General features: G+C 43.0%; 2 protein-coding genes across 6 annotated transcripts in view; one reads left to right on the forward strand and one right to left on the reverse strand.

Annotated features, from left to right (window-relative positions):
* TRPM5 (transient receptor potential cation channel subfamily M member 5) overlaps positions 1-8,223 on the forward strand; it is a 35,643-nt gene extending 27,420 nt beyond the window's left edge. Inside the window, exons 18-24 of the mRNA XM_059849031.1 lie at positions 433-607; positions 2,569-2,737; positions 3,414-3,592; positions 4,023-4,155; positions 6,110-6,182; positions 7,011-7,101; positions 8,123-8,223. Of these exons, the coding sequence (XP_059705014.1) occupies positions 433-607; positions 2,569-2,737; positions 3,414-3,592; positions 4,023-4,155; positions 6,110-6,182; positions 7,011-7,101; positions 8,123-8,223 (921 nt within the window). The remainder of the gene's footprint in view (positions 1-432; positions 608-2,568; positions 2,738-3,413; positions 3,593-4,022; positions 4,156-6,109; positions 6,183-7,010; positions 7,102-8,122) is intronic.
* Positions 8,224-10,783: 2,560 nt separating this feature from the next.
* Positions 10,784-15,497, reverse strand: TSSC4 (tumor suppressing subtransferable candidate 4). Of its 5 annotated transcripts, none has more exons than XM_059849033.1 (4): positions 15,134-15,287; positions 14,540-14,669; positions 13,637-13,709; positions 10,784-12,591 (listed from the first exon to the last, which is right to left on the reverse strand). In XM_059849033.1, exon 4 carries the CDS (start codon positions 12,501-12,503, stop codon positions 11,460-11,462), a length of 1,044 nt encoding a protein of 347 aa, XP_059705016.1. In that variant the 5' UTR covers positions 12,504-12,591; positions 13,637-13,709; positions 14,540-14,669; positions 15,134-15,287; the 3' UTR covers positions 10,784-11,459. The 5 variants fall into 5 exon arrangements, with proteins under 5 accessions (XP_059705016.1, XP_059705017.1, XP_059705018.1 ...); XM_059849034.1 differs by having other exon boundaries at positions 15,096-15,195; XM_059849035.1 differs by having other exon boundaries at positions 15,070-15,136.
* Between the last annotated feature and the right edge of the window lie 5,591 nt (positions 15,498-21,088).

A 21,088-nucleotide genomic window follows, 5' to 3' on the forward strand; every position in this document is an offset into this window, starting at 1 on the left:
TCATCAATGAGCACTGACTGCTTCCAGGATTCTCTGCTGCAGAAGAACTCTTGTGATTCACAGGAAAGCAGTCCGTGGTACTGAGAGCTCACAGAAAACATGCATTTAAAAGATAAAATGTGACAGTCACTTAAAATGTTTCATTTTTAAATGTTTGATGGTTGGAAAGCAAGAATTTAGTTTAAAATGTGTCTTTATCTAAATGACCTATCAAAGAATGCTTACTACAGGCCACGGACAATACGGTAACAGCAAGGTAAGACGAGGAATTCTGTGCATGGAACTGTATCCTATTCCACCTCCTTTAACCTAAACAAGCTTGTACAGAAACAGAATTATTTGAGCCATATTCATACAGAAATACTACTGTTCCTTGGCTATGCTATCACAGTCACTGCCCCTCCTTTTCTCCCCTCCCCCTCTATTTTGTAGATGAAGGACGTTTTCTTCTTTCTGTTTTTCTTGAGCGTGTGGCTCATTGCCTACGGTGTGACAACTCAAGCTCTGCTCCATCCCGACGACAGCCGAGTGGAATGGATATTCAGAAGGGTTCTTTATCGTCCCTACCTTCAGATATTTGGCCAGATTCCACTGGATGAAATAGACAGTGAGGAAACTTCTTTCCCCCTAAACTGGCCATTTTTGAATGCACACTTCTGATGAGAGCATGGAGTTCCTTCCGAGAGCCCTTTTTTAATTTTGCTTTTTTAAAACCTTTGTCCTACGGGCCAAAGCTTACACACTACTGTCACACAAATAGCGTATTTGCAAAGAGATAATGGGCATTGTGGAGTTACAATAGAGTGTAAGGGCTGGCCCTGTTTAGATAAGCTCTCAGAAATACACAAGGATTTGCAGTTTTAAAGGCTGGCATACCTGCTTTCATTTCAATCCATTTCCTTTCAGTTTAACCTAGACCTAGATAACCCTCTGTAAACTCAAATAGTAAATAACAGCACCTCCACACATTTTGGCAGTAGTTTAATGCAACAGTGTTAAAGCAGTACTGCTGTGCCCATAAGCAAACACATTTTAAAATAAAATTACTCCAGAGCATTTATTTACTCTGGAGATAAAGCTGCCCAAATCAAATAAAGCTAGTAATTGCTTATGTGCAGCATTGCAAAAAAGACAACATTAAAATAATCACAAGACACTGAAATAATTAGACATAGAAGTTCAAAGGCAACATTTCTGATAGGTAAGCAGGTAAAACACAGAACTGGTCACCCACCTCTCAGGAAAGTCTGCAGTAACACCACAGCATTTAGCCAGTGCTATATGTCACAACAATAATGAAGTGGGAGTCAAATGTGGAGCAATATAAAATAAATCCCAAAAATGCCACAGACAGAAGCAAACTAGTAAGCATTCTCTCATGCCTACTGTGCTTAGTTAGAAAAAGCATGTTTTCAAAAAGCCAAAACACCTGAATGACAAGAGAGAGGAAAGTGATTCATGTCCATTTTAATTACCTATGGTGTAAGCATGTACAGTGCAATCAGTCACCCCATTTCCATGAAAGTAATTGGAAAGAAACAAATATTTCTGGAATATAATTCAACTCATTTGCCAAAAAGTCAGGCATAGCACTCCCTAGAGAGATGCATTTCTCTCCACTGAAACTCCAGTGGGTGTCTCTACCTGAGTAAATAAATGGTTAAGAGTAACAGAGGAAAAAAAGAACCAATTACATGGGCAACTTCCAGAAGGGATTAATTCATCCTAGGGCCCTCTGGGTCTTATTCTGTTTAACATCTTTATGAAATACATGAAAATGGAGAGGGGTAATGTGGACAAAATTTGCTGACAAAACTACATCACTGGGGAGCAAAGACAAAATCTGACACCTAAGAGAGGCAGAGGAGCCTCATGAGTGCTGAGTCATCAAATTAAATTCAGTGTAGATAAGTATAAGCTAGTGCCCTTGGTGAAGGAAATCCCAGCTTGGTGAGCTTTGATATAGCCTCGTGCTCTAATGAATGTAACCAGGGGGTTATCTGTAGCACCAGGGAAAAGGATTACTAGGGAAAAAAAGTAAATATCATTATGCTACTCTAAACTTGTGGGTTTGATTCACAGCTGGAGACAGAATACAGCAGTAGGCCTCTAGTCTGATGCAGTAGAACCAGACCTTCTTCCTAATCTCAACCTCAGATACACAAAGCATTTAAATTTTGAACGAGGAACCAATCTCCTTCCCAGCTTTTACTGAGTTTTCTCCTCCAACCCACGTGTCAGGCATGAGGACACAGCATATGGGGGAAGACAAACTCAGAGGAGGTTTGATTCTGAGAACTCAAAACTAGTCTAAAAAGGATACAGCCTTTTCAATACAATCCCCTTTATGATGAACACTACTACAAAGCTAGCTGTGACAGACATCTTGCCACTAAATGAGCAGCCAAGTTGTGGAGGTCTGCAGTGTCCTAGGGCTGCAAATACCTTGCACAACAATGCAATGTCTTTTTATGTACACAACACGACTACACTTCCACAAAACCAAAGAAAGAATAGTTATGGCAAATCCTAATGCTGTGTTTCTTTTTCCTCCATCTTCCTTTGCAGCATCACGAACATATCCCAGGAACTGCACATTTAACCCCCTGCAGATTCTGCAGGAGAACATGCCATCCTGCCCCAACAGCTACGCCAACTGGCTCGTCATACTCCTGCTGGTCATCTTCCTACTGGTCACAAACGTCCTCCTCATGAACCTCCTGATTGCTATGTTCAGGCAAGAGGGATTTCACTACCTACAGGACAGAGGCTGCAAAACCTTAAGTGGATGCCCACAATTTCTACCTCACTGCTGGCTATTCCTTTTAAAATACACTTCGAATTTTCCTAATGAATATTACTTGGGGGTTGATAGGCAGAATCCTGTGATCAGACAGCTCTTAAGTTTGCATTATCCTTACTCTAGTCACATTGGAGACTCTTTTACTGCTAAAAATTTGATTAAACATGCACAGAAGGGTCTGAGTCCCCAGTTGTGTGGAACCACAAATCTGCAGGTGCACAGCAGCCATAAACTTGGCAGACTTTACAGTGGATGATTTACACATCAGGGAAATGCTTGTTGTCAACACAGTTAATAATGATTCATTTGGTTAAAGAACTGGTGTGGCATTTGCTGATATTTCCTGAGAAAAGTAGAATTATCTTTCTTAAAAAAAAACCCCAAAAATGCCAAACAAAACAAGAGTAGCTTTTAACATTTGAAGACTGCAACTGCAATTCTTGTAATATCTAAGAATTTGCGCAAACTTTAGATTAAATTAACACTACTTGCTGACCTTGCTGTTCCTTTTTTAAAGTAAACACAGGCCTAAATTTTGTTATATTCATCTTGAGCTTGTTGTGGTGAAAAGAGTTACATGCTTTTATTCCTCCCCTCCCTCAAATTACAGTTACACTTTTCAAGTTGTCCAGGGCAATACAGACATCTTCTGGAAAGTGCAGCGCTACAACCTGATTGTTGAATACCATGGCCGGCCTGCCTTAGCACCACCATTTATCATTATCAACCACATTACTCTGGTTCTCAGAAGGCTCCTCAACAAAATGGAACACGAGAAAAAACACCTGGGTGAGTTGTTAACAAATGTGATCAAGCAACTCTAGAGCCTGACTCTCTCCAAGGACATGGTGCATACACAAAACAGCACAGCAAGAGGATTTCCTTAAGCTGAGAGTTACAATTTATTTTTAACAAAGAGTGCCAGGAGAATACAAACAAAAAATTAAGGTTTAGGAGTTTAACTATAAACAGTTTCCTACAGTGCATTTCTTGATGCATCATAGTTATTACAACAAAGGTACCAATATAAAATGGGTTACAGGGATTTGATTTCTGAAGTTTTGAAAATTTATAGGTTTAAGGAATAGTTGTTTCACTTGCTTCCGAGTTTTAGTAATTATTAACCCTAAAAAACCCCTTCCTTTAGCATAGCAACTTTTCACTACTAGTATCAGAGAAAAAGGGGTTAAATATAATTCTTATCTTATTTTTCCTACAGAAAGAGATCTTCCAGTGGGTCTTGATCAAAAAATCATAGCATGGGAGCTGGTGCAAAAAGAACATTATCTCGTAAACCTTGAGCAAGAAAAGAAAGAAAGCAATGAAGAAAGGCTGAAGGCCACATCTAATAAGTAAGTTATTCTGACCCACAGAAAGAGTAACTTGCAAGCCTTCAGCTTTCAGTGAGTTCAGCACTGAAGTTCTTGTAAAGGTTATATAAAGAGTCCAACTGGAATGCAGTTAGGAAACACAGAGTCCATGAAAAACTGTGAGAGGCCAGCATCACTACAATGTTAGAGTGTTTGTCACTCCTGAAGTATGTGCAATTATAGACCTGCAAGATCCAGCCAAATCTGTGGCCAAGCTCAATGAAAATCTTATTCTTAAAGAAAATGGTGGAAAACAAGTTTGTTTGCTAGACTGCTGCACACAATTTCATCCCCGGTAGGAATGCAACACAGACTTTTGAATGGAAGTTTAAGAATCCTTGAATTAGCCACAGATGCAGAAGAACAAATACTTATGCCTTTATGGCATGGGACTGAGTCTCCATTTGTGTACCTCTCTGTATTTCCCCACTAGGAATATCACTTGAATTGGTTTAGTCTGATAAAGTATAAGTCCTAGATTATTATTCAGAGGTTTAAACCTTGAAGTGAGACACAAAGCAGTTATATGCAGGGAGAACAGAAACATCTAAGACAGAAAAGCACTACTTAAAGAAACTTCCAACACATATTCCAGCTGTTTTCTCTTACAATAAAACAGACTTCAAATAGAGAAGCAAGGAGTGTGAAAGTTACCATAATAAGAAAGTACCATGGAAATGTTCCTATGCTGTCTGCTTTTTTTCAAAATAAACCTCCAACTCACAGAGTAGCTGGAAACCAGAACAGCATACTTCCATTCTTGGAAAATATTCCTCTCCCTCTAATTCACATAGACCCTTAATTCATAATAATTTAGAATTATTATATAGGTTTAAACTTGATTCTCATAAGCAGATCACTGACAAACCCCAGGAGTGAGAGCTTGATTGTTGAGATAATGTAATAAATATATGTGCAATTGCTTCCAAAGGGTACTATATCCTTTATATAATAAAGATGGTACGTTGTAGATGAAGTTACTGGAGGGGAAAAGTGAGAATCCATCTGGCTTCACAAAATTTCAGGTGTAGCAGAGCCAGAGAAAGACTGGAAGAGATTCAGATGAACACCACTACCCCCATGGGTTTTCTTTTTGCTCTTAGGTGGTAGCAGTGTGGTTTTGAAATCTTAGGAAACCCTCAGGAAGTGATTCTTTGAACTTTGGCTGCACTGAACCAATCTCAAAATGCATTAGATCCACCCAGCAGAAGATCTTTCACATAGATAGGACTGGAACATTGCCTGTGAGAGGGAAACTTTGAAAGAGTAGCTAAGAGAAACCAGAGAGGGATTTGCCAACCCTAAGAGGAATCAGATGCTAGGAATAAGGAACTGATGAAGGATGAAGGGAGAACAGGTGAAGGATGCAGAAAGCATGGGGATAATTCAGTGATTTGGAGGCACTCAAGCATGTGGAAGTTTCTTAAGCAATCCCTGTGGACTGCAGGGTAAAAAAGCCATCTGACCGTCAAGCCAGCTTCCAGAAATGAAATTTTACATAAATTTTAAGTGGCTTATCTCTGTTGTAGCCTCATTTCTCACACCAGGATCAGTTTCCATTGGGTATTGATGTTTCCAGGTAGGAAAGACACAAGCAGCTCAAAAGACAGAGCAGCTCCTTTCTGCTGCCCTTGATTTCCTCAGCAACTGAAGCTAAGTGGCCCTCACCAGAAGCTGAATAGCTGCCCTGACCTGTCATTTGTGAGTCCCTGGGCAACAGGTGCAGGAGAGTGTTCCAGAGATGGTGCTCTGACAAAAAAAAAAAACTTCTGTGAACACCTTAAAGGAAAAAACTTTTAGGGGGCTGTGGAATGTCTAAGCAGCACAAAGCTGCAGTGAAGGGCTATGAGTATAGTAAAGTTAGACATGGTTTGTGTTTTATGATTTCTTCTGAAGCCTCTCCCTTTTGCTCAAGGTGTTTGCTTTGCTTCCACAGGGTGGATAATTTGTCTAAGTATTTTAGTGGGTTGAAAGAACAAGAAAAACGATTTAAAGTTTTGGAAGCCCAGGTAAGTAGTATTTTCTAGGCATTTATATCAGCTTTAGGATTTCACCATCTTTCTCTCATTTAATGGTGGTTTGGCAGACCTTAATTAGGGATAAAGGGACAGAAAACCAGATCTGTATTATGGTTTCAGTTTCCTTATTACTTTCTGATGATAAACATATGGAAAGAAAACTTTATAAACTCCTGTAGAAAGGAGAAAAGGCAATACCAACATTTCTTCCTCTCTTTGGTACTTTACTCAAGTGTTTATTTCCTTTGTTAAGGATGCTTCTGGAATGAAATGCTTCATCCTCCCCCCTCCATTCTTATCCTTCTCCTAATATTTTCTTTTTTTTTTAAATGTCAGCTTGGAAATTACTTTCTGTCTGATCTGACCTAATCTTCTTGTGCATCACTTTTTCTAATTTTCTTAAGATACCAAGTACCAACACTCAAAAGGGAAGTGTCCAGCATGCAATTATGAAAACCAAATAATAGTAGGAAATTCTGTCTTGAGCTTTTGATGACAAACCCTTGCAATATAAACAAACAACATTTCTTACACAGTCTGAAAATGTTAAACCACCTGCTATGTAGCACAACTCTTATTGTTTTCTTTATCTCTGTGACTCTCCTGTATAATTTTGGCCTCGCTAAAATTCTTTATCTTAATACTCCTGCTACAGTTTCCGGCTCCCTTCTTATCCCTTTTATGGCTTCCTGAAAAAAGTCAGGCTATACAGGTCCAACAGAAACACACAAGGAATGCTTTATTAAGTTTGTGCCAGCTTGAGGTCTTGCAATATCCTCACAAAAGAGGGCAGGTATGTAATCACTGCCTATTTTATAGATTTGCTACTGTACAGCTGTTATCTCCTCCATGGCAGAGGTTTTAACCAAAAGCAACCTCTTGTGCACTCAACCAGCTCCAAACTATACATGTAAGTACTGAATACAATCATGGAAAAGCTAATTAATACAGCTGAGCAATGTAGTTAAAATGCGTAAGGTGGAAAAACAAGACTGGAAAATAACCCCATAAGGAGCTTCCTAGAAGTAATGTGAATATAAACAGGGAACAGAATATTCTTAGTTCAGAATGAAAAAATTACCTTTTGTAAAAAACATTTAAAAGCTTTGGGGCAAGAACTGTCACTCAGGGTGAGTTAGAATAATCTCACCCAGTTCAAACACATGAACTAGTACCTATTTACAACAGAGGATTGCCTTGGGAGTTTCTTGAGTCCATGAGATAATCCTACAGAAGTATTACAAAAGTATTTAAAATGCATAGCAATAATCATAAAAAATAAAAACTGAGCAAGTCTCCTAGTATTTTTTTAATAAACAGAATTAATTTGTCTTTAGAGCTGCACCCATTTCTGTCAGTCAAGAATCGTGTCCTGTGTCCCAGGGTTCCATTGTATAGAATTTTAATCATTAAAGACAGGAACAAGCTATTTCTCAGCCACTGCAGGATATCCAACACAATATTTTAGATATCCTTCTTAATGACCTATTTCAATATCAACCTAATGCTACTACACAAAATAGCCTCCAAAACCCATAAACTGAGCATACATATATACTACATGGAAAAAAGTAGACGGAAAACTCAAAGTCACAACATGACAGGACCTCAAGTCACTCAGATTTGAGCTAACCTTTCTGTCAGAAGTTTATATAACACTTATGTGAGTTGCACCATTATCAGTATTCCAATTAAAAAAAAAACTCCATCCCATAGCAGGCTTCCCAGACATTTTAATACTGTAACTGCATCAAAAAATCAGAAATTTAAATAGCTGGAAAAAAGCTTGTGTTTCTCATTTACTGAGCAAATACAAAGCAATACAATCGCCAGTGTCTTTTTTTCGACTTTTGAAAGTTTCTTAAGCAATTACTATGTGCCCCTTGTCCTAAGGCTTTTAAACAAGTACATAACTTTTCCAATTCTATTAGGTGTGAAGAGTGCCAACACAGAAGTGCCTTTGCCACAAAGAAGTGAAAGAGAAGAGCATGCAGATCAGTTTGAGACTGACATCAAATACATGGATAATTAAATTTTATTCTATTTCTCCACATTAAACCTTTTGTCCTACTGAACTACTGTAGAAGTAAAATCCTAATCTCTTGAAGGCCTAAGAGCAACAAGCTCTCTGTGCTAAGCACTATCAGTGCTTGCCATTCCTAAGGATTTCTTGGTCTTTCTCCTTCAATTTCCTGAGCTTTCTTTCCTGCTGCTCTCATAGCACTCAGTCCTTTCTCCAAAACCATTCCACAAACAGCATTAAAGCTTTCTCCTCCAGGGTGACTACCACCCTATTTTCTAAATACCATTTGTTCTCCAGATACCACACCCTCAATTCACCATCATCACTGCCAAATTCACATTTCTGTATTCAAGGGAGTCTCCCTTTGGAAGGGGAGTCATTTACTCACGTAAAAACAAGCTCCTTCCTTGGCCAAGACATCGAGCTTGTACTCCTGAGCTGCTTAGGAAAGGAAATCAACACATAGTTTCCAAGGAAAGGGCCTGAATAGTGAAACATTACAAAACATACAGTTCCTGGAGTTCCTACAACTCTCAAACAATTGCCCTCACGAGCTTCTCTTCCCACACTGGCTCCCGTGAGGTATTCCTTTGCTGGTATTCCTCCTTAAGGGCTCCTCACTCAACCCCAGAGAGTGGAATCACCTGGATTTTGTTGGTCATCATGCCTCATCACAGCTGCTGCCAGTTCCCTGCTGGTAAGGAGCCTTTGCCTCCACTTATCACACTACATGGAAGACCTCCTCTACATCTAAGCATCTGATTTCATTTTACTTTTCTTTCTTGAGGTTTAGAGGAAAAACAGAAATCACCTAAGAGACTTTAAAAAACAAGAATGTGTACCAAGAATGAATTATCCTGCAGTCCAAGAATTTGGGCTGTTTGTGGCTTTTTCCATTATTTAAGCTGGCCTGTACATTTTTAGCATATAAAACCTCACTGGCTTTATTAGAATTTTGCAAAATATACCACTAAAATATCAATACCATCCTTTAAGAGGAAATTTCTTTGGAATAATATAAACAGCATCAGAAGGGGGAAGTATTGGGCCGTGTCTGACTCTGATACAAATTTCAACTGCATTTCCTCTCAAGTATAATATTGTCTCTACGCAATGTAATTGTAGATTACACAAAAGCTTTCTGTTATCCAAGGTGGGAAAAAAAAAATCTCAGCTCTGACAAAAATGAGCCTTTTATTAACAGATATTAATCTTGTTATGATGGCTTAATGAAACAGGCATTTGTCCAGTTTATTCAGCTGTGCCCCAGACCTGTGATTCCATTAGCAGCAAAGGAATTTTGATAGTCCTACCTGTTCCTCACCCTGGGCAAGCAGAACTCATAAACCCAGTAAGTTTGTACTACTGAGCTGCATTTTTTTGTTAAGAAATAACATATATCTCACAACAAGCAGTCCATGCTCTTGGCAGCCATTTCCATTTTGAAACGGCTATTATTTTAATGTGATCAGCACACTAATTATCCACTGGAACCCAAAATCTATCCATTGGGACCTGCTGTGTGTGTCCACTCACATGCACTGGAACAACCAATGTATTTACCAACAACCCACTAAGCAATGTGCATCCAACTGCATACTCGTCGTCGTGATTTTTAAAGATTTTCTAAGCTTTCTGATGTTTACATTCTTGTAACAAACTTTCTTACACACTTTCTGTACATAACTTATTGTTTTGCATTTTTAATAGAAGAGAAATTTAATAGACTATTGGTCCAGTGTCATTGGAGAAGTGGCACTTTCACCCTCCAATCCACTGTCACTTTTAGAAATCTATAAATGTTAGAGTCAGAAAATAAACTTCCCTTTTTTCACCTTGAGAACAGCAGTGCGTGCATTTGTGTTGTTTCATGTCCTATAGTGACACATACTTGTGAGAAAACACATTCTGCTCTGAAAACTATGAGGTGAGTTTAGAAAAATGGAGCACACTGCTCCTTTTACACTGTTTTTCTGCTTCTTCTACCAAACGATGCATCAGTTCAGACACAAAGCCCAAGTGATTTGGGCCGCCCTGTTAATTACTGTTAAGATGAAATCCCCCCCAGAGGAAGTCATCCCCTCAAACACCCTTCAGAGTCTGAGCAAGCAAAATCTACCAAGAAATATCACAAACTCTTCAAAATTAATCTTTCTGTAAATACTACTTTTGGGATTGGCTCATTTAGAATACTGACCAAAAAAATGTCAGTTCAAAGTGACCTGAACTAATCTGAGTTTCAAATAATGCAACCTTTCAAAGAATTTAATCTTTCAACCTTATTTATTAAATTTACTAGCACTGTGGAAAAAAACCCACTCTATTTGACATTCCTTACAATGTGATTCATTGTATGAGATGACTCATCCTATGAGGGGATTATACATTGCAAAATGATTGAAAATGTTAAAAATGTGAGGTTTAGAATCTGTAAGACTTAAAGTAAAAGTTAACAAGATGGCAAAGTTATAGTAACACTTTAAAAGGTTTTCAAGACAGTTTAGGAATCAAATAAAATGTCTGGTAAAACTCCTACAGCTGCATTACTTAGCATGGTTCAGACAAGAAATCAAGTTAAAACCAAAAGTTTATTGTATCACATAGAAAAAAAGAGTCTCCAGTTCTGGTATAAATATCTGATTCTCACAAATACCCCAATCCACATACAGAATCAATATGGAAGCACCTCCTGGAAAGGACATACAAAGGGTCAGATCCTCACAACTGGGCACTGTTGTGCTTCCACCCTCAATGGCAATGACAGAAAGATATTTTTAAACAGAAAAGTTAAAAGGTTTTCCTTTCTCGGACAGGGCCAGAAGAAATCACATCCAGTGGAAGACTAGGTTTTATTTTCATTGTTTAAAAATCTCTACATAATGAGCTCATCACCTTTTCTCCAAGATTCCACAGGATTTGGGAACAATTCCAAAACTGGGAGTTACTAGGAAGCCCTGCAACCGTTTAGCTAACACTTCTGTTTCTTTGGATACTTCAGCTCTGGAGTATCACACTTTATTCTATCCTGCCAGGATGCAACTATCCTGTGCCCACGGAATTCTCATAAACAAAAAGTCTGGAGTTTATTTCAGGTAGCTTAATTTCTAACAAGATAAAACATTCTTGGTGGCTATGATGCAAACTGTTGGACAAAAACCTATCATGTGGTTTTCAGACCAGAAAAAAAAAAAGAGAGAAAAAAAATGAACAAGACAAGTCCTGGGACGTCTCCGGTGCTTCATCCTTCAGGACTCTTCCTCCTCCCCATTATCATCTACTTTAGGTCGGAAATTTTTCCTGCTCTTCTTCTTACTGCAGTGGAATCCAACTGTTCCCAGCGATGGCTCTTCACCTGCACCAGTAAGCCTTGCATCAGGTTTATATTCTGTGTTCTGGTTCCCCTCCATTATGTACTCCTCCTCCTCCTCTGCTGCCTTTCCACTGTCACTGTCTAAGTGCCCCAGCTCAACCTTATCTTCTTCCTTCAAGTCATCAGCCTTCTTAAGAGATTTTCCTTTCAGATCTGTCTTCATCTGTTTCTTATCATCCTCTCCTGTTGATGCTTTCTTTTCCAGTCCATCAACACCTCTTTTGGTTGGTTTGGTGAAGACAATCCTCCCAGCTCCACAGCTGGAAGGGTCCTGGTTGAAGGATGGGGTGTAGCTATCTTGGGTAGCCGAGCTCTGTTGCTCCCCTCTTTTCTTCAAACCACTTAGAAATTCCATGGCCACTGCCCTGTTAGTCTTGTCACTGGACTCTGAAACTCCCTCTAGACTGTACTTGGTCCAGCGCTCCGGGTGTGCCACGTAGTCAGGCACTGCAGGAGAGGTTCTGGGAGCCTGTACTGCTCTGGCTTGCCTTCCCATGTTTTCTGGGACCATGTTACCTGAAGCTGTGGTCGGAGGCAATGGGCGCTTAAACCTCCCATCAACAACATTATCTTCAGGCATCGAGGGCACAGACAGCTTGGCTGCCTCTTCCAGGCAATCAAAAATGCTCTGGCTACGGAGAGAGAACGTAGAACTCATGCCCTTCAGATGGAATGGCTGGACAGGAGATCTGTGACCGCTGTTTGAAGAGTCGGGTGTCTCTCCTGATCTGAAATCCCCCTCATCTACAGATGGCTCCTCAGGAGATATTGTATCAACTTCTGCTTCACCCGCCAGCCCCATGTCATCAGAGTCAGAATCGCTGAGCGACACTGTGTCTGAGGGCAGAGCTCCTTCAAAGTCTCTGCCACCATCAGCAACTATCCCCAGAAAAGGTTCACCTGCCTCCTGGTCTCCCATCTTTGAGCTGTCACTCCACTGAGGTCTTGGATGTAGGCCCAGGAACAACTCTAAATACACTTTTCCAAATGCCCAGCGAGTTTAGTGCCTGGAATACAAAGGAGCATAAAAACTTAACTGTGAAATGAGAACCACGAATGAGACCATCACTCTGTGTCATGCAAAGTAATTATAACTGCGATATAACAGTTAGCTGAGCTTTAGGGATTCCCAAGCAATTTTGCTTCAAATGAAAACATTATTTAAGGAATGAATGCACATTAAAATGAAAGATTTACACAAGACTGAATACAAGAATATGAAGTAATTGAAAGTAATGCTACCAAATTTCATTACAGGTTACATCAGGTCCAATTACTAAAAGATGAAAGTAAAGCTCTTGAGTTAATCTGAATCCCCCAAAGCTGTCTTATACATCTTCCAGGAGACAGCAATGACCTCTGCATATTACACTTGTGCTTATTCTCACTGTTAAAATCCACAAAACCACACCCAATTTCTCACACTTTTATTTGGCCAGTACAACCCTTATTGCACTAGCACTGTACCTGCTGTCCCAATATCCATCACGTTCTGCCAATTACAAAGGACACTATCACTGATCCCTATCAGTGACAGAAAACCCACAAAAATATCAGGTCCAGTTTCAAGTCTACTTTAATGTGGCATAAAGTACAAGCTCAACTCCTTCCTCTGGCTTCATGCTCTCAAGTCATTACTAGATTCCAGGAACTGGAAAACCAGCCAGCTCAAGAAATCAATCCCATTGGATTAAGAAAACTAATCACACAAGCCATGCTCCCACATGGTAATGAGGAGAGATTGCAACCACAGGCCTGCAAGAGCTGGCCCTTCAGTCAGTAAATGATAGCTCCTGACTTCCAGGAGCAGCTGGAATACCAGACAGTGCCACCTGCTTGAAGGGAACCTCACTGAATTCAGGTGGTTGATGATGAAGCTACCACTTGCTGGGCAATTGGAAACAGAGCTGGTGCTCGCACATGTTTTGGTTCAGCTCACGTGACTTATGGAAAACAGCTCTAACATATTATTAGAATAAGCTTGACTTCCTAATTATAGGCTCTTCTCAAACGATGCAGTAAACAGACATGGAAAGTCTGTTAGTCACTCACTTTCTCTTGAGACTGAGTCAGCTTCCCCTCCTGAGGGTCAGTTAAAGCCACCAAAGATCTCAGCACTTCCACCCTAGAAGACAAACATTTCCATCATGATACTGGAAATGTAGTTTTAAAAATAATTCTGTCCCCCCTGAATCATCCAAAGCTGCAGAACTGGGTTCTAAATCTGACACAAACTCATGGCGGTATAAAAGTCTGTAGATATTATTGAATTTCTGGCAGAAGAACAGCACACAGCCTAATAACGCAGGCACCACTATATTTACCCAGCCTCCACATTCACACTGCCATCTTTATCCTGTAGAACAGAAGGGAGGTTTTAAAAAAATTCAAGCTGTAATTTGCACGTGCAAAGGACTAAATAAGCAGTATTAAATGCAGCTAAGAAGGTACAATAATAATAGTTATGCACTGCAAACATTAAGTGCTGCTAAGTATTAAGACCATGGGTAACACAGACTTGTGTTTTCAAAGAAAGGTCATGTTCAAAGTTAGGGCTAGATTGTTATAAAGCACAAAACACAGAGAACCTTCTGAGGAGTGCTATGGTCCATGTCAATTCTGGCTGTCTTTGACAGAAAGGATCTGATGGCTACTTTAGAAAACACTGCCCTCATGTAACTCCTAGCAGGAAATAAACTTAAAATGATACAGCCTTCTGCTCAGTTTTGCAACACATGAAAAGTAACAACTACAACACAGAAAAGGCCTTGAAGTGCATAATTAAATAAAATAGCTGTTTTCAGATGGCTATAGAAGTGTTCATCAGGGCCATCTCTTGTCTGAGGGCACGCACTCACACAGAAAGGAGAAATTCTGCTCCTAAGGAAATGTGTTAGCTTTAACAAACTTAGAGGCCAAACATGCAGGCTCTCACAGCACACCAGGCTCACTCACAGGTTTGTTATGGTGACGTGACCACAGCACGACTCGGGAAGGATGACGTCTCTCCGGATGGGAAGGTTCCCAGTGGGCTCCTCCATCCTGGTGTTGCTCAGACAGACTCTGTGCGCCTTCCTGCTGCCTCCTGTGAGGGGGACGGACACCTCAGTCACCGCGAACCACGGCCACGGGCCCGCTCTCACGGCGCACAGAGCACCGCACCGAATCCCACACAGTCCCTCGGGACAGGGATCCACAGGGCCCCGCGCCAAGGAACAGCGAACAGAATCAGGGAAAAGAACATTGACCGCTGGGCACTCGCCCCGCGGAGGGCAAGATCACGGTGCAGCCCCAGCTGTGCTGCCCGTCGGCCCCGGCCCCAGCGCCCTTCCTGGCCCGGGATGCTGCTGGATGCGAACCGCCCGCTCCATACGCGGCCCTCGCTGGCTCTGCACCCCGGGCACCGCCACCCGCCCGGGCACACAGCGCGAACCGCCGGGGAAGGGAGGGGAAGGGGGGGGAAATGGAAGGGAGAGCCCCCGTACCCCGACACCTCGCACAGCCCCAACACCTTCCACAGCAGCCGCCCGCCTTGCCCGCCTTTCCCACCTCTGCCCCTCCGCCCACGGCCCGCGGCGCGCCGGGACACCGAGTCCCTGCCAGGCTCCGCGGAGCGACCACAACGGCGGCAGGACCACAACTCCCGATGGGGAGAGCGGCGCGGAAAGGGCCGGCACCTCCTGGCATTTCCCCGCTCCACCTCTCTCGGGACTCCTGGGAGTTGTAGGCGGCCGCCTTGCCTCGGCGGAGGACATTTTGCGAGCCGGGGAGCGGGGCGAAGCGGTGCTGAGCGGCGGGACTACAGCTCCCAGGGCGCACCGCAGCGCCGACATTTCGCAGCCTGTGCTCGGGGCTCGGTGTGGGGCTCGGTGCGGGGTTCGCCCGTGCACCCCCGAGAGCCGCGGTGCCGCCCCGGCGCTGCCCGGCGCCGTGAGGGGCAGGCACGGCACCGCCGCCGCCTTCCGCAGTCGCAGTCTGGAAACCCCCCCTCCCATGTCACAGCTTTTGTTCTAATCGGAAAAGCAGGGCTTGGCCGCCGCTAACACATCCGAAGTTTTCTGTTTGTTTTGTTCTGTTTCTTTTTTTTTTTTTTTCTCTCTTACGTGTTTATTCTCAAACCAGAAAACCCCAAGTCGCTTGAGGCACAAAACCGCTATCCATCCAAATAAAAAAGTTTCCATTTTCCGTCCCAGAAGAACATTTTTTGCGCGTGTGTCAAGAAGTGGAGCTGTGTCTGAACATGTTTTATTGACGCTGGACAAAGAGGCTCGATTTTTGTTTTTACCCTTGTTTCAGCAAAAAGTTCAAATTTTCAGCGCAAGTACATTTCCCAAGAGGCTTCAATATTCAGCTTGTTTTCCCTATGTTTAGGGAAAGGTTTGCTGTGCTGGGTGGGTTGTGCCAGACAATGCGGTGGCTGCAGAAGCTTCACTGGCTCCCTCCAAGCTGGGCCTCACCGTGACTCACCCGTAATATAAACTGCAGCCACTTCATATGCCTCCTCAGTTTTTAAATACATGCTTTCGCCTGCTGGAGTGTTGCTAATTACAGTAATTTATGACACGAGGCCTGTGTTCGGAACACACTTGGCAGCAGTGATGAGGTTATTGCAAAATGTCTTCTGTCTAGCTAGAGTCATGCTGTAGTTTTAGAACAGCTCTAGAGGTGTTTCCCCATTTGGTGATCCTATTTTTATTTTTTTTTAATATATATACGCATATGGTAGTACGGTCACAGGCATCCAAATAGGTATCCAGATGGAGGGAGGAAAGGAAAACATGAATCTTGAAGTAGGTGAGCAGGAATGGAAAGGAGGAGAGCAGTAAATGGGCAAACAAAAGGAAGAGTAAACCTGGGTAAAGGCTGCTAGTGCTGTGTAACACAGTCTGGGGTGTTGAGGAGACAGCAGAAGAGTCTCTGAGCTTAATAAGGAGGAGGCAGAAAAAAGGATGTGGAGTAAGTGGTGGCATGTCCCATTTCTGTAAGAGTAGAGACAAACAGGGTACAACAGAGTGATGAAGACAATGGCCCTGTCTTGTTTTGAGCCTTGGTTCTTTGTTAGATGAGGGGCTTAAAGGAGCAGGAGAGGGCAACACCACCTCCAATGTCTCTGTCACCTGTGGATGGGGGTGCCTTCAGGGACAAGCCCCATGTCTCCCATCCAGAGGCCACAAGTTCTCACTTTTTGCCTGGATGCTGTATGTATTGATGACTAAGGAACCTGAATGTAGCCTTTTCCTCCTTCCTGTTTTTTATTCATGAAATTAGCTCAACTGGTTAGAACATGGTGCTACTATAACCCAAGGCTGTGTGTTTGATCACCATACAAACCATTTACTTAAGAGTTGGACTTGATGATCCGGGTGGATCCCTTCCAGCTCAGCCTATTCTGTGACAGAATCTGTGATATTTAGTATCGCACACAGCAGAGAACTGAGGCTGAGCTGCTCATTCTCTGGTGGCTAAGGACAAGGCAGCTTGCAGCAGTGGAAATGTTGGTGTGTTGGGACTTTCACTATTGCTTGGCGACAGCTGAAATAAAAATAATGAGTCAGAGTCTGAAGACCAACAGATGGGAAAGTGTTTTCCCCTTGCTGGCCTGAACTGAGTGGCTTGAAGAGGGGGCTGGAAGGTGGAACTGGGCTGCAGGACAGGCCATCATCCAAATGAGCGGGCTGTATCCAGCATGCAGGCTCCGAGGGGCCGCTCATTTGCGGGGATGGCTCCATGTGTCTGCAGGAAGCCAGCGCATCCCTGTGTGTGGGGGTGGCATGTGAAAATGCACAGCAGCCTCAGCCCCATCACTGGCGCCTCTGCTCCTTTCCTGCAAGTAAATCTGTCCATCGGCCCCATCCAGTAGCTGTTTCCACTGCTCCCTGCCAGGCTCCGGCTGCTGCTCCTGCCCTCAGAGCCTGGGGTAGGTGTCTGGGGCAGGGACCGCTGGTCCCCCTTCCCATGGCTATGGGAAAGCAGCAGGCCATTCTCCAACAGCCACCCAGATCCTGAAAGCCAGATAGAGCAATAAGATGCATTTTTCAACATTCTCCTGCATCTAGAAGGAATGTGGAGGTTACTCAGATGTGGCCACATGCAGCTGATGCTGGAGCTCTTGAGGGGAGGTGGGGGGGGGAAAAGGAGTATTTTCCTGCAGGCAGAAAGGAAAAGCAGAGTCATGACCACCGCAGCCTTCTCTGCTGGGAGAAGGCAGTCACACCAAGCCAGACTGGTACAGCCTGAAGGAAATAAAGGAGTTGTCCTCTCCCATTCGCCAGAATGAAACCCTACAAATGGCCTTGAAACCCCTTGTGGGGTGGGTTTTCAGAATTAAGTGCTTGATACCACCTGTCTTCTACATTGAGCTTTGCTTGCCTGTTTTACTTTGTACTTTCATTTGGTCCTGCAAGCAGATTAGATTTATTCCAGCGCTGCTTACCCATGTTGGTGCTATTTTCCCCTAAGGTAACTACATGAAATTAGTTCCTGTGGAGTGAGTTTTAATGCAGGCAGACTATGAAGGTTTTTATCAACTCTATTCTTCACAATAACAATGTTACTGCCAGCCTATAGAGGACCTGCAGGGAGACACCACAACCCCTTTTTTTTTTGTTAGAGACATTGCATGTGTGGGAGGGAAGTCCTTTATGAGCAAAATTAACACTCTCTGCAATTACTCCAGTTGTTTAAAAGAAACAAAAACAGTTGGGGGTGTCTGTTCATTTTGATTTAACTACAGAATATTTGCACCAAGAAAACCCTTCTCCCAATCTTCTGCTTTTTCCTTTTTCCTATCCCTGCCCCAAAGTGCCTGATACTGAAAAATATGCATAATGAAAGGCTGAAAAAGGTCACTGGAACCAGCTGAGTGACCTTGAAGTTAACATGAACAAAAAAACCCCACAGAACCCTAAAACTCCCCAGATCTCTTGTTCCAACAAGACCTGTAGGAGCACCATCAACCAACACTGAGCCTTGCATTAACAGCATGAATCCTTGCTGGAGGAAATCTCAGCAGTTTGCTTTCAGCCGCAGGCAGGGTGTTGTATGCATGCCACCACTCCTGGCCCAACACCAACACCTCTCAGTACTCAGCAAAGCTATGTTCCAGCATGAGGGAATGCCTTAGCAAAGCAGGACCAAGAAACACTTAAAAAAAAAAAAAAAAAAAAAAAAAAAAAGGTGTGATTAAACTGTAATCTGTAATTAGAAGTGTTACTTGCAACCATTGGCACTTGAGCTGGGTCATCTAAATCCAGTGAGAAACACCAGGCAGACCACAGTGGTTGCAAACTTTTTATACCCTCTAATGTGTCTGCAAGTGTGAAAACAACGTGGGTTTCGGTCATGCAGGAGTTTTAGCACCTGGGAGGTATTTTCTGTTTGCTCCAGGTCCCTGAGCACTGAAGTGAAAGCATCAGGCCGCCACAGGTCAGCTCAAGGTGTTACCCCGAACAGGACTTCTGCATCCCATTGCTTAGGATATGCCCTGTGCAAGGCAATGTGATGTTCTGCATCCCATTGCTTAGGATATGCCCTGTGCAAGGCAATGTGATGCTCCCCAGGCTGAAACTGAGGAGTAGTCAGGAAAAATATGCAGCCTCTATCTAGTTCAGGTGCACAGCGTGGTACTTACAGGACTTGGAGTTCCCAGCCTGTGTCTACCACTTACTCAAGAGCTGGTCAGGTGGGTAATTGTTTCCCTCTCCCTTTCAGCACCCACTGGTGGCAGATGGTTCCTCCCTGGGGGCTGTCATTCCACTGTTGCCGACTCCCTGGTGCAGCCAGGGTTCCCGACTCTACCACAGCCCTGACAGTGAATGAGATTCTTGAAATGGTCACCTTTTTTCCTCCCCTAACTGGAAAGGCTGTGCTGTCATGCCCAGCAAAGGAAAGAGTGGCTCAGAGCAGGAATGTGAGCACAGGCACCAACACATCCTTCATCTTGGAGCGCAGCAAGTGGAGCTGGCAGGCAGAGGAGGGCGCAGACACATCCAGCAGTGAGGGTGCTTTCCTCTGCAGAAACCTCCACCATCAACAGCTCTGGCATGGGAGAGCTGGCTGGATTTATTCCCTCCTGTGAGAATATTGCAACTCTTGGTTACACATTCGACAACCTCTGATTAGGAAACGGCATAAGCAATTTATGCATGTTAATCACAGCAGTCTTAGTACGAGACAATTAGGCTCATTGCTGTTTAGAAAACAAACAGCCCAGAAGATGCTTATGAAACAGAGATTGCCAAAGCAAAAAACACCTCCATAACTTCTTGTTAGAAACACTCTAGGAGGTTTTAAAAAGAAAAAAATAAATCAGTTTGGGAGGGAGGAGGAAAAGAATTTCAACTGGAAAAATTCCTGGCATGGTCTAGTTTAGAAAAATTCATGCTTGTATTTTTAATTCCTGAAAAATCTTGTTTCACGAGGACAAAAAAAAAAAAAAAAGATTCCACAGTCACATTCCTAGGCAGTGGAATTCCACAGTAAGGTCTCCAGTGACTTTCCAGGTCCTGCAGACCTCTGGAGAGAAATGTTTAGGAGGAGTGTAAGTCAGGGTTGTCTGTGCAATATGAGCACAAACAAGCTGCAAGCACTGCATCCACCCTTCCCCTTTCACTTGCTTATCTCCACGGCCTCACATGCTCTGAGATGGCAGGACTGCTGTTTTCCAAGGATAACCCATATCTCCACACAACCTTAAAGGGGCCTGTTTTACCCAGTTCTCTCCCAGTATCATATTCAGCTCATCTGTTTCAAGCACATCAATGCTTGTACTCAGACCTGAAGAGCAAATAAAGGGGACTGAAGTGCAAACAAAGGGGACCTTCACCATTTGGCTGGGGAAGGTTTAAGATCACAGCTATAATTCCAGGCTGAGGTCCCAAGGCACACACCCTGGATGCCAGATACGTGCTGTGCTTGGCCAGTTAGTCTCCACTATTGTTTCTCTCCCTCAAACACCAGCCTGGGTCTGACAGTGACTCACATCAGCTTAATCCTAGCTCCGGAGGCTGGAATAATTTTATCCCCATCTGGAGCAACAATGCAGTGTCACAATCCAAACGTTTTAAGGCATTAAGCAAAGAGCATCACATTCATGGGAAACCACCTAGAGGGTCAGCTGAGGACGGTCTTCCCTGCAGCCCAAATTTTGCTTGAATACAAGAATGAGACATGCCTGTTCCCTTGGAAGACATGGCAGAAATCAGTACACGATGGAAGGAAACAAGATCTGACAACATATCATTAAAAATCCACTAACAAGGGGAAATCGCTTTGTTTCTTTTTTTTGTTTGTTTATTATTTTTAAATATCACTTTTTTTTTTCTTTCCAGAAGTCATTATGTCCGACTCCATTAACATTCAGGTAAACAAGTGAAAGAACAGCAGATGGGCATGATCTTGCAGCACAGGCACAGCCGCTGGGAGCAGGGCTTGCCTTTCTTTGCAGCAGCTCAACGTTGTGTTCCCTCCTTGCCCTCCCTCACCTCGTACCTCTTCCCTTTTTTG

Source organism: Haemorhous mexicanus, chromosome 6, assembly GCF_027477595.1.
Source record: "Haemorhous mexicanus isolate bHaeMex1 chromosome 6, bHaeMex1.pri, whole genome shotgun sequence".
Taxonomy (NCBI): Eukaryota; Metazoa; Chordata; class Aves; order Passeriformes; family Fringillidae; genus Haemorhous; species Haemorhous mexicanus.

Excerpts from the sequence above, each read along its gene's own strand:
- TSSC4 (XM_059849032.1), bottom strand. The coding sequence starts at position 12,503 with ATGGGAGACCAGGAGGCAGGTGAACCTTTTCTGGGGATAGTTGCTGAT.